The sequence below is a fragment of the Palaemon carinicauda genome, chromosome 11, assembly GCF_036898095.1.
Source record: "Palaemon carinicauda isolate YSFRI2023 chromosome 11, ASM3689809v2, whole genome shotgun sequence".
Classification (NCBI taxonomy): domain Eukaryota; kingdom Metazoa; phylum Arthropoda; class Malacostraca; order Decapoda; family Palaemonidae; genus Palaemon; species Palaemon carinicauda.
The window spans coordinates 84,055,764-84,070,261 of record NC_090735.1 but is presented as its reverse complement, the minus strand read 5'-3'; the positions used below and the strand labels follow the sequence as shown (position 1 = coordinate 84,070,261).

The 14,498-nt window shown below is 33.8% G+C and overlaps 1 protein-coding gene across 1 annotated transcript; it reads left to right on the top strand.

Moving 5' to 3' along the window:
• The first annotated feature begins 8,989 nt into the window (after positions 1 to 8,989).
• LOC137649353 (uncharacterized) lies at positions 8,990 to 9,961 on the top strand. The gene has a single exon (XM_068382335.1). The coding sequence runs from the start codon at positions 8,990 to 8,992 to the stop codon at positions 9,959 to 9,961; it is 972 nt and encodes a 323-aa protein (XP_068238436.1).
• The last annotated feature ends 4,537 nt before the right edge of the window (positions 9,962 to 14,498 follow it).

The window sequence follows — 14,498 nt, the reverse complement described above, 5'->3', positions numbered from 1 at the left end:
AAAAGTGAGAGGACAGGAACAAAAAGAGATGGAAGAAGCGAGGTATGCGCGAGAGTTAAAATTTTTCCACGTCCATGCCCAGTTGACCCAGCAAACTGAGACGGCCCCTACAAAGCACGATCCAGTGTTTAATGTGCCGGAAACCCAGATGTCAATTCCCAGGTTTACAGAATGGTCTCCAGATGAGTTCTTCCCTGATTTTGAAATGGTTGCAGCGACGATGAAATGTCCGGAGGATAAATGGTCTGTGTTGTTACGGAGTGTGCACTTTAGGAAGGGCTGCAGTGTTTACTTATCCTTATCTCAGGCTGAAAGGAGGGAGTATCAAGAAGTGAAGAGGAGCATGCTGCAAGTGTATCAGATGACCCATGAATATTAGAATGAAAGGTTCCAAAGTTTGAAAAGGGACGAGAAAATGACTTTCCTGGATTAGGCTTATAAGGTAAGACAATGTTTCAAGAGATGGACAGAGGGAGCTAATGTAAAAGAGAAGGCTGATTACGAAGAATTGATAATACTAGAGCAGTATCTACGAGGAATTCCTGAACACATTCCAACATACTTGAGAGAGAGAGAGAGGTGAAGAAACTTGATAAAGTTTCTTTGCTGGGAGAATATTATAATATATTATCAGTGGTAAACCCTCCTCAGGCATGAAGTATCAATCGTCATTCCGACCAAGTTTCAAGTATTTGCCGAACTATGGAAACCATTTCAGAAATAATTACGTGAACAAGTTCAAAAGTTACAATGGATGTAGCACTGGTACTATCCCTATGCAGAATGCAATAGTATCACGGCAACCAACGTCGAATCGCCCTCCTTCAAGCATCATGGAAGACGTGCAGAAGGTTGATATTGTCTGTTTTAAGTGTGGCAAGAGAGGCCCTATCATTAAGGAATGTTGCTCAAACCAACCGAAAACAGTCGCCCCAGTTTTTAAGGATAATTCGACTTCACAGATTGCAAAGACTAAGAAGCAATCGGAAAAGGATGGAGAGGAAAATGAACCGGCCACCGTTTACATGATGAACAGGACGAACCCAAACAGTATGGAGGCCTTTAAACCATATATTTATGAAGGTGTTTGCAGCAATAGATTGGAGTGAAAGAACCCCAGTCAGGATATTGCGCGACAGGTTGTAACCATTGTGTGTTGGTACACAGAGTATATCCGATGGTAGAACAGTTTCTCACAGGGGACTCAATTATTTTGAATGGAATAGAACGTGAGGAGATCACTACTATTTGCTATTTAAAAGTGTCATGCAAATTGGTGACAGGTAACTTTGACTTTGCGGTAAAGGATTCAATGGCTGTCGAAAAAGTAGACTTCTTGCTGGGTAATGAGGTTGGTGGAGCGCCGTTCATGCCTTATCCCATTGTAATGAAGAAACCTATGAAGTATAGTCATGCGACTGAACTCGAGAAACCCTACCCATCTCTTTTTCCTATTTACGTATGAAGAAGAAAGTGGCTGCCAAAGAAGAAGAAATCAAAGGAGCGATGAAATTAGAAGATTAGTTTTCTGAGTAAGCCCGAGCGAGGACGAATGACAGACGAGTAGACAAGAGGACAAAGAAAAAATGGACTTTGCAGAAATTAACTTGTAGGATTTGTTTTCAGAAGAAGAGGATTATCTTGATGATATGCAAGAAGAGAACTCAAGAGTGGGCCCGAGGGAAGAAGAACGACCCACGAGTGGACAAGAAGACATAAAAGAAAAAGAAATCGAAGAAGCAATGAACTTGCAGAATTTGTTTCCCGAAGAAGAGGATTCCTTGATGATACGCAAGAAGAGAACTCAAGAGTATGCCCAAGCAAAAAGAAGCGACAGACAAGCAGACAAGTGGACAAAGAAGAAATGGACTTGGAAGAAATAGAAAACTTAACGTTACAAGTAGGACAAGTGAGTAGGAAAAGGCTGATAAGATTGCAACGGGAATATCCAATGTTAACAGAGTTATTGTACTGTGTGGTGGACGAGACAGAGGGACAGCAATCCCCAACCTGTTATTATCTCAAATATGGGTTACTTATGAGGAAGCATAGACCCGCCGATATCCCCAGGAATACCAAATGTGAGATATATCAGCAAATATTAATTCCTGCACCGTTGAGAAGACAGGTGATCGCAGTAGTGAGGAAGGCGGACATATGGGGATAAGGAAGATGATGGAAAAGATAATGAAAAACTTTTTCTGGCCTGGTATGCATAAGAACGTGAGCCTGTTTTGCCATGCATGTCACGTATGTCAAATGGCTGAAAAGCCCAACGAGTGCATCAAGGAAACTTCCTTACGCCAGGTGGAAGTACGAGAAGAACCCTTCAGGAAAGGACCGAAAAAAAGTTAGCAGAAAAATCGAAGGACCAAGAGGAAACAGAAGGAGAATATGTTAATAATTTAGGGGAAAGGATCGGCGAGGTAAGTAAATTTTCCCTAGAAGGCATGGAGATGAGGAGACAGATAAATGAAAGTTTTGGTAGGAAGAGTATGTACAGACAGTTTGCAGGACCCGTCAGCAAAGAACTAGAGAAAATATTGGCAGGAAAAGGGAAGGATTGAGGGGAAACGGACGCAAGGAAATGTCAAGGATTTGAGGAAAGGAATCGGCGAGTTAAGGAAATTTTCCTTAGAGGACGAGAAAACGAGAAAAGGACGAGTGAAGAAAACCTTTGGCATGAAAAGTACGAACAGAACCATTTCGGATTTTGGAGGAGAGCAGTGATCTGACCTGCATTATCAAGGTATCAAGAAAAAGGAAAAATCTGAAAAAGGTCATATGAACATAGAAACCGATACTTCAAGCACCGGATTTCAGCGAGAAATTCCTAATCCTAGTGGATGCGTCGGATAACGGGATTGGAGCTGTCTTATTACAAGAAGATACGTAAGGAATTCTTCACCCTGCGTGTGTTATCTCGTCAAAGCTGATGAAACAACAATGAGTCAGCTTGACAGTTGAAACCGAACTGCTGGCACTGATCGCAGAAATGGACAAGGTTTTAATTTGCGTATTTTGATCACAGAATGAGATTACAATGTACTCGGATTTTAATCCTTTAACTTTTGTGAATAAGAAGAAACATGAGAATCAAAGATTAACTAGGTGGTCATTATGTTTGCAACTGTATTGTATTAATGTCAAGTATATATCAGGTAAAGATAACGAATTTGTAAAAATACTGTGGTTGCAGAATATTTATCTCAGGCTGAATTAATGGATTCAAGCCCGGAATATATAACCTTTTTTGGGGGAGCTATCTTATGAAGCTGGTCTAGTGTGAAGTAAATACAATAGTTTAATCATAATTCTATTTATAATTTATTTGATCACCGAAGAGATGATACCCAGCCCATAAAATGAGCTCCTCTCATGTAGATGTAAGTATTTTATTAAATTATGTAAGACTTTCACCGTGTATTTCATTGTATTCTTTATTCGAGTTAGTATATGTAAATTTACGTTAATTTTGAGAATTAACTTTCAATTTCACATATATTTGTTACAAAGTCTTATGTAATTTTATTTGAGTGTTGTTGCATTCATGTGAGATATGAACAAGGGCTTGGGTAATGTTCTTTTATATTTTATGAGGTATTGCGTCATGTTTGAGAGAGAATGTTCAGTAAAATGTGCTTTAGAAATTTTGCAAAAGGACTGGAGATATAATGTTATCTTTCTTTCTTATTTCGGGAACAAAGGGTGGGCAGAGCTAGATGACTAAGAGAGTCATCCGTCGTGGCGTGAGTAATGTTCGAGAGAGTAATACTTGGCAACTAAGAGGCCTTTAGCCCAGTCCATCACGCTTCTCAAATCTTGGGGAAGTTTCGGAAAGCAGTTAGATATCATATAAAAGATGACAGCAATGTTAGGTTACACAGATAGAGATAGAGAATTGCAGCCTGAAGAAAGCCCTCTTCTCCTCACTTCTCTCACTCTCGCACGTAACCCAGTAAATTGTTTTTAAAAGAGTTCAGCGCAAATAATGTGTCCTCTCCTAAGTGACTCTGTGCCCCAAAGAAAATCCTGTGTCGAAAAGATGCATAAGACGAAACAGTGATTTTGAATTCATTGTATTAGGGTGAGTGTTGGCAATTTGTAGAGTTTTTGTAAACAGCCCTGTAATAAGGATAGATTTTGTAACTTGATCTGGTTATCTATGTTATATTAAATGTCAAACTTGAATATTGAATTATTCAGATTTAATTTCAAGCTTTTGAATAATTAACATAGCATTATTTCTTTTCTTAGTCTAAGGTTTATTCAGATATTTTAGTTCAAGTCAAGTTAATATATAATACACAGATTGTAACATTTTTGTCACAATCTAAGCTTTGTTCAGTCTTAAATTTTGTTTGAGTGACTTATTTTGTTATTATGTAAATTCTCTCAAAGTGGTGTCATTTATAGAAAATATATTTAGTTTTGCAAAAAGTGTAGTATTCCAGTGATCATTATGAAGAGCCAGTTTCTGCTCGTATCCTGTTAAGAACCACAATAAGTCGCAAACAATACTTAAGAGTAATTATCCAGTTTAGTTTGAGTGTACTTAAGAGACCTTTGGATATTCAGTGCTTTATATATTGCTGTCTAGGAGTTATTTAACTGTCTCAGAATTCGTGTATTGATGTTTTAAAGTGTAACAGTTTTAACATAAAAGAACACAAGGGAGTTATGAATTCGAGAGGTTGATCAACTTGCTAGTCATAATGTAAATATTATATGTTTGGTTCCCAGTCACATCCCATAGTATATTATATTTTTAGTACCTAGATCAAGGGAACCATCCTCATATATTATATACATCCATGTATATATATATATATATATATATATATATTTATATATATATATATATATATATATAACTAGTAAGATTTTCGCTTCTGGCAAGCTTAAGTTTAAGGATGAAGAGGACAGCAAGAAGACTTCGGATCATCTTACATATTTATTCTACACCAACGTTTCGGGAATCCATTCCCATCATCAGGGCTACATAAAACACGAAATTTTATTTACATTATAAATTAATGATACATTTTTTGCTTAAAATTGCTTTGGTATCAAAAAACAAAATATTAAAAAACGGTTGAAAGAATAAAAATACAGAAACCTAGACGGTATATAAAAACATGTGGCTAACTGAGGTCTTTTACAATTATTATAATAAAAACACTTGTGATCAAAATGGAATGTCCAAAAAAAAATATATACATAATATAAATGAATGGTTGAACTTACTGTCAAGAGATGTGGCTGAAAACTATAATAATATTTGAGAAAATTCTTAAAGAAAAGGCTTTAACTGCGAACAAAACAGAATAGATCAACAAGGAATGGAAGTTAATGGTAGTTAGGCAATATGTAATGGTGTGGAGGTGGTTTGGTTATTTAATGAAGGAGACAGTTTCTTGATGTAAAGCGATTCCAAGAGAAGGAGCGAAAGGCAATCGGATGTTTGGGAAAGAATTTCGAAATGGTTGTATTGTATATGAGTTTTACATGTGTTTGAATGATTTCTTATTGAGGAAAATTCTTGGGATTTTAATATGGAACCAGTTCGATGACTGACACCCCTGTGGGAATCGATGCGGACCTTCAGTAATCGTCGGGTAGACCCGATATAGTTTCCAAAATTACATTTAGGACAAGTATACTTGTAAACAACGAAGGACCGCATCAACTCCGGGAGGGTGTCTTTGAACCTGAAAAGTTTGCCAATATTTAAAGGGTTTTTTAATATAAACTTAAAATTGACATATGGATACAGATTGCTGAGGGCTGTGGTGAGCTCATTTCTGTAAAGAGAATTCTTTACATATGGAAATGATACATACACTAGTTTCTTGGGAACCTCAGGACATTTATATTTAGGCTGGAAAATATCATTTAGAAATTTATTAACAATTTTGTCATAGAGGTGTGAAGGATAACAATTGCATGTAAAATAAGTTTTTAAAAATGAAATTTCTTTATGGAAGAAATGTTCGGAAGCATTTCGTCCCCGTTTCTATAAGAGATACGTTGACGACAGTTTTTTACTATTTAGAGAAAAATCCCATGCTGAAAAGTTTTTAGAATATGTAAATAGAATTCACTCAAACATTATGTTTACCATGGAAATAGAAAAAGATAACCAGTTGCCATTTCTTGACATAAACATTTCACGTTCAAATAGAGGATTTCTTACAGGTATTTTTAGAAAAGAGACATACACTGGTTTGGGTCTTAATTTTTTTAGCAGTTGTTCGAAATCATTCAAGATTAACTCTATTCAAACCCTTTTATTTAGAGCATATTCCTTATGTTCGAACTGGCATAGCTTCCATAAAGAAATTTCATTTTTAAAAACGTATTTTACATGCAATTGTTATCCTTCACACCTCTATGACAAAATTGTTAATAAATTTCTAAATGATATTTTCCAGCCTAAATATAAATGTTCTGAGGTTCCCAAGAAACTAGTGTAGGCCTATGTATCATTGCCATATGTAAAGAATTCTCTTTTCAGAAATGAGCTCACCACAGCCCTCAGCAATCTGTATCCATATGTCAATTTTAAGTTTATATTAAAAAACCCTTTGAATATTGGCAAAATTTATCATTAATCGAATGCCAAGTAACAAACTACTAATTAGCTACGATGGTGAAGATGGGTTAATTTCAATTCTAAGAACAAAAACACCTGAATTCGACAGGTATAAGTACAGAAGAATTGTCATTGACTTTTATCTTTCTTCGTAGCCAAGTGGTTTAGTCACTGTCTATACAAGCTTGCCGACCAGGGTTCGATTCCCGGCTGGTCACAAGCTCTTGTCTTTGTGTGATTTCGCCTGGGGCTTTGATCCCGAGGTCGTTAAGAGAATCCAGACATTAATGTATCAAAAATATATATGGCTTATTTGAATATGCATGTATATATATACATGTATATATATGAATATATATATATATATATATATATATATATTTATATATATATATATATATATAAATATATATATATATATATATATATGCATAAAATTTTATATATATATATATATATATATATATATATATATATATATATATATATATATGTATGTATATATATGTATAATCTATCATATATATATATATATATATATATATACTGTATATATATGTATATATGTATTGTGATGGAACATCATAATTATTAAAAAAAAAACTGTAAATATTATTTGTGTAACTATGAAATTATCGGGTGTTTAATGCTCAACGCCATCTTTTATCAGTTATGTTAACTATTCTACATTATCCTTGGTTTCTTTTCCTTTACTTAGTCATACAGATATTTGCATTCCTTAGCCTTCTTTGCACTTGTAATTTGTGTTATTCTTGAGAGAACTATTCAGTGCAGTATTGAAAACATCTTTTTCCTTTCCTTATTATAATTAGGTTTTTGTGTTTTGTGACATTACGTGTGAAAGTAATCATAATGGAATTTAATTTTATTTATTTGAGTATTAAATCAACAATAGTCTTTAGTGTTTAATTAAGATCCTGCTGGATTGGAGAGGAAATTAAAAGTGGTTAAAATAGAGGTGGTTTAAAATAAAGGTGAAAATAAACAATAAGTGAAGCAGACAAAAAGAATATTTTTGATGGTGGTGATATTTTAAATTTATGAGGGATTACTTGAGTGATTACAGACCAGCAACATCCCCACACCTAGCCACCATGTAGGATTTACTCAAGTCCCGTCATAAGTGGGGGCATGTCCGGGATTGATCTAGTCTTTTTGTTTGTGACTATTAAAGTACAAAGAAACTTAAGTGCATTGTTTATAAAAGTGATTAGTATTTCTATTGACGGTTTTCTTTGTTATTTTTTAGCAATCCAATCCAGCATTTCATATCTTCACATGTACGCTGAATGGTTCTCTCACTCAAAATCGGTATCTGTAAAATAAAGGATAGACCAGTAATTAAATATTAATTGGTTGGGTTCTGTGCTGTGCTTAGCCTTCTACCCCCGCCTTATTTTACGAGCCAAAATCGAGGTTCTCTTCTGCCATAAACTACTTCTTACAAGCATATTGTGCTAATCTAGATATCATGTTTGTGTGCTATCATGAGACCTTCGATCACTAATTGATCTCGGCCTTTATGTTGGCCATCCAATTTCAGTTAATCTATTTTCAGACTGTGTATTCTGTTTGCGGTCTCTTTAAAATTGTCTTGAAATTGTTGTAAATTTCATTATTTTTACTAACATTTGATTAATTCTTTCATGTCAAATGTCGATATTTAAATTAATGGCACAACCTAGTGTGAATACAAGACATTATATCAATCTCGCTCTATTAACATTACTTGTAATCCTTCAGAATGTCGTTTAATTTGGAGAAATTTATGAACGATATAAAAGAAGAAATTTTGAATTTACGTTATGCCAAGAAACAGGAATTATTGTCTGTAGCCCAGAGATGTGATCTTGAGGTCGATCCAAAATATAAAAGCTGTCATTATTGGTAAAATCCTGGAATTCTTCATAGATGAGGGAATCTTCGAAGATGATGATGAGGACGTCGATGAGTTGCGATCCCTTACTGGAGCATATGCCACCCCTGGAATAGATCCGAAAATAGAAAAGTTGCGTCTTCAAATACAATTGCAACAAGAACAGAAAACGGCTGCAGAACAACAGAAAATGGCTGCACAACAACAGAAAACGGCTGCACAACAACAGAAAACGGCTGCACTAGAACTTCAAAAGCAACAGCAACTATTGGCATTGGAGTATGAACACAAGTTTTAAAGTGGCTGAACTAGAGATACAAAAGGAACAGCTTAATATACAGATTAAGCTGAAAACCGATGGAGAGATACCCGGTAAGTTCGACATAATCAAAGCTAAAAAGCTACTTCCTGATTTTGATGAATAGGACCCAGAGGTATTCTTTACAACGTTCGAAAACACTGCTAAAACCTTGAAGTGGCCTCAGGAGCAATGGGTAATGGTCGTCAGAAATCAGTTCAAAGGTAAGGCAGCATATGTAATCTCTCAGATGGTTGAAGTAAAGGAGTATGATGTGATTAAAAAGGCAGTTTTAGATGCTTATGCCATCACAGCTGAAGGTTATCGGCAACAGTTCCGCCACTCTTACAAAATGCCTTCACAAACTTTTGTTGAATTTTGCAATGACAAAGTTAGGCAATTTACAAAATGGTTCCAAAAGACAGGTGTTTCAGATTTTGAATCCTTAAAAAATCTTATCCTAATGGAAGAGTTTATTAGGAAATTGCCAAGTAACATTGCTACCTTCATTCTCGAAAAGGGAGAAACCAATTTGTTGAAAGCAGCCAGTTTAGCTGATGATTACTACTTGATCCATAAAACATTTAAACCATTTAATAAGTCTACTTTTTCTCCATTATCCACAGCATATTGTTCCTATTGTAAGCAGGAAGGGCATCACATAGAGAACTGTCCTAATCCTTCGTGCAAGAAGTCTGATGTTGGAAAGAATTCTCCGAACCCTAGTAGGAAAGATAATAAAAAATCATTTCATGTTGCTGCTCAAGAAATTGATGGGGACGTCTTCAAACCTTTTACTTGTAAAGGCACCGTGAATGGTATTCCAGTAACTTGCTTACGAGATACAGGATCCTCCCAAAGTGTGGTAGCTCTGCCTTCACAGTACTTCAAACTGAGACATGAGTATGTTACTGTTTCTGACCTCAATACGACGAAATCCATGCCTTTGGCAGAGGTGAATTTACAGTGTCCTTATTATCAAGGTAATGTTTTAATTGCAGTTTCACGAGACCCTTTGCCTTGTTCATCTATCCAGCTTTTAATTGGTAATGATCTTGCATGGGCCATTGTTAATCCAGTAGTATCTGATATTCTAATAGAAAAGGAGTCAAATAAATTAAATAATGCTGTTATCCAAATGACATCAATTAAACCAATTGAAATAGAGTAGAGAAGACATTAGACCCTATAAATATGACCAAATCAAACTTCAAGGACTTGAAAAATAAAGATCATGTCCTTAAGAATCTTTGGAAGAAGGTTGCAGACCCAGAGGATCATCCCAAAACTCCTTACTTTTATCTTGATAATGATTTGCTTTTTCGACATTTTAGGTGCTCCAAAGCACCAGCAACCACAGCATGGTTTGACTGTCATCAACTGGTTCTACCACTCTCTCTAGTTCCAGCTCTTCTTGAATTAGCCCACTCTCATGTAAACCACTCTGGGGTCAACAAGACTTACTCTACCTTAGCTGACGACTTCTTCTAGCCTGGGATGAAGAAGGACATTCAACAATTTATTAAAGCATGTCATCATTGCCAGACTACAGGCAAACCCAATGAGAAACTTCCACCAGCTCCTCTTCAGCCCATATCCGTACAAAAATTTCCCTTTGAGAGGATTATCATAGACTGTGTCAGCCCAATGCCTAGGATTAAGCAAGGTAATGAGTATTTACTTACTGTTCTTTGCCCAACAACGAGATATCCCATAGCAGTGCCAATAAAGAATATAAATGCTAAAACTATAATTGGTCAACTTGTCAAAATTTTCACAACCTATGGATTTCCAAAGACATTGCAATGTGATAGAGGCACAAACTTCACTAGTAAGCTTTTTCAACAAGCTGATTTTAAATTTATGAGGGATAACTTGAGTGATTACAGACCAGTAACATCCCCACACCTAGCCACCAGGTAAGGTTCACCCAAGCCCGTCATAATATATATATATATATATATATACATATATATATATATATATATATATGTATATATATATATATATATATGTATATATATATATATATATATATATATATATATATGTATATATATATATATATATATGTATATATATATGTATATATATATATATATATATGTATATATATATGTATATATATATGTATATATGTATATATATATATATATATATATGTATATATATATATATATATATATATTTATATATATATATATATATATATGTATATATGTATATATATATATATATGTATATATGTATATATGTGTATATATATATATATATATATATGTATATATGTATATATATATATATATATATGTATATATATATATATGTATATATGTATATATATATATGTATATATGTATATATATATATGTATATATGTATATATATATATATGTATATATGTATATATATATATATATATATCTGTATATATATATATATATATATATATCTGTATATATATATATATATATATGTATATATATATATATATATATGTATATATATATATATATATATGTATATATATATATATATATATATGTATATATATATATATATATGTATATATATATATATATATATGTATATATATATATATATATATGTATATATATATGTATATATATATATATATATATGTATATATATATATGTATATATATATATATATATATACATATACATATATGTATATATATGTATATGTATATATATATGTATATATATATATATATATATATGTATATATATATATATATATATATAGCCAGTCACACTCCTAGTAAACATATTTTTAACGTATTATTTTTTTCAATTAATTGAAGGTAGCTGTCCGAGCTAATGTAATACAATTATAAATTACATAATAAAATCCATGACCCAAGGGATCAATGGAGAAGTTTGGAGGAGTGTGAGAACACAAAGTCAGTCATAAACAGGATGCAAAAGTCAAGACCAAGCTAAACCTTTGCAATGTAACATTTTCTATGAAGAGTAAACACAATACAAACCGTGAGAAGAGTTGTGTCTCACCGGATCTAGATAGCTTCCTATATTAATGTTGTGTTTATAATTTTACATAAATGCCGAGATAACTAAGTATACGTTATCATCAGACAATATATTTTTATTAGTTCTTGTCAACCTGTCATACGGAATGATCATCCGACCAAACCATCTATACTCCTGTGATGGAGCTGCTAATAAACTGTTTTAAAGTTAACTTAGACTTATTCAGAAGAAGTAACCTGCAAGTCTAAAATATATAACACATTGAAGAGACATTTGATTGGAACCATAATGTGTGTTTATAACAGTACCACACCAACATATATAGGACAGGTGACAATCGGGAGAGAGCAAACCTGACCAAACACCACTTTTGAGTGGAGACATTTCAGCTACTTCCACTGTAACCTGGAATTTGTTAATGAACTTGCAACAATATAGTATCTTGAAGAAGATAGAGGTTAAAAAATTCACCTGTTCAACATCAGAAGCTTTGTGTTCCTACACATCAACCGTATATATTTAAAACTACTTAATGTCAACTGTCCCTTGCCGCAGAGAATTTTGTGAAGTCAACTCAAGACCTACTTCTTCATAAGAACTTTGTATATTATTATTATTAGTTCCTGGTATGCCGTGAGTATTTTTAGTGGATCTTGTGTAATGCCATATATACTTACGTTAAAGCTTAAATATAGTTATATTTTAGTTAAGTTGCCTATCATTTGAATTTTGCTTATAATGTTTTGCTATTTTTTCGTAAATTTTTTGAATAAATTCTGCATAATATACGTCATGTACAATAATTGAAAGTGACAGAATTGAGGGTCTGGCCGAGATATAAATTCTTATCCTATTTGCAATTCAAAGATTGTTTGTAAACTAAGTCTTTTTTAATTGTATAAAAGTATCCAGCAAATATTTCAGCGTTTAAGGCATCTGAGTTGTTTGACAAATTTTGTGAGGATCATCATGTTGAGAGGTTAAGTGATCTCAAAAAATAAAGCTTAGTGAATTCAACCAAATATCTTAAACTCAATATTGAAAGGCCGAGGAAGGAAGAGGTTATTGATAATATGTTAGTTCAAAATTTGGTTGAAGATGATGTGTTACCTCAGGGTGTGTTAGAAGAGATTGATCGTTAATCAGTAGTTTTAGGATCATCGGCTAGGAAACTTGAAAAACTTGGAATAGAGGCTGAGTGCCAGAAATTGAAATTAGAAGCAATGTTTAAACGTGAACAGTCAGAAGCTGATCATAAGAGAAGAGAGACAGAGCTCAAACGTGAACAATTGAAGGCTGAGATAAAAATTCGTGACATTAATGCTAAGAAAAAGAAAAAGAAGTCTAATTCTAATGATGCAGCTAAAACTAGATCAGATATTTTTAACGAAGATAGAGTTTTGTCTCCTTTTAATGAAAAGGTTTTAGATGAGATTTTGTCCGTTTTAAGAAAAAAAATGGAACTGGTCACCAGAAAATTGGGTTTATATTTTATCAGGAGTTTTGTGTGATAGGGTACAAAAATTATATTCTTCTTCTATTCCTGGGAATAGAGTTGATGATTGTGAATTCTTGAAAAAATACTATTTTACGAGCCTAAGTATTAACTCCCGAAGCTATTCGGATGAAGTTTAGGAGTTGAACAAAACAAAACAAGCAAACATTTGTAGACTGTAGTAGAGAACAACCAGACTAGTTTGATAAATGGTGTAAAGCAGCAATGATTAGGGATGATTTTGGTGGATTAACATAAATGATTTTAACTGAGCAGTTTAAAAATCATGTTAGTGAAAAAATTAAGGTTTATTTAAATGAGAGAAGGTTATCTACTCTTCCTAAAACAGTTGTATGTGCTGATGATTATGTACTGGCTCAAAAGAAGTCGAGGTATTCTGTTAAAAGATTTAATAGGCCAAAGACTATAGGGACACAGATGAGAACACTAGTGAAAATGTTAAAGATTAAAGGTCTAGCTCTGATTCGCATGTCAAGTCTCAAACAGCAGTTTTAGAGAAAGTCCTCTAATAACAGTTCACTTTTGTGTAGTTATCTAAAAAATCCAGGTCACACGGTGTCTGAATATTTCAAGTTAAGAAGGAAAGAAGAAACTAAGACTGTGGTTCTTACTCTACCAAAGTCTCGCTATAGTGTGCTCCCAATAGAGATTAACACTGTAGATGACCACGTTTTTGACAGGGAGCCTATTAATTCCAGTGTTTGTTCCAGACCTGTGGATAACGTTTCCCAGCCAAACACTGTTAACAGTTTTGTTGCTGTTGATAGTGGTTCACTGCACTCTGTTTGTATCATGCGTGATACTGATTGTGCCCTGTCACTGGTTTTCGCGGGAAGTTGTTCTTGTACTGAGAATTCGTTTATTGGGAAGTATAATCCCATTGGCGGGGTTAGTAGCCATCTTAATATTCCCTTGTATTGTATGGATCTTCATTGTGACTGGTTATCATGACCTGTTGTTGTTGGTGTGGTTTCCGAGTTGCCTATTAATGGCGCTTAATTTTTACTTGGTAATGACTTTGTAGATGAGAATATTGATGTCCGACCGAAGATGGTTAATGACCCAGTTCTTGATCAGGAGTTGGAGGTTCTCAGTCCTGATTTGTGTACTCTGTTTTCTTCGAGGGCAGATACTCAGGAGAAGACTCAGAGTTCTACCCTAACGTCTGAAAATAACA

Coding starts and splice junctions, on each gene's coding strand:
- LOC137649353 (XM_068382335.1), top strand. CDS start 8,990: ATGGTCGTCAGAAATCAGTTCAAAGGTAAGGCAGCATATGTAATCTCT.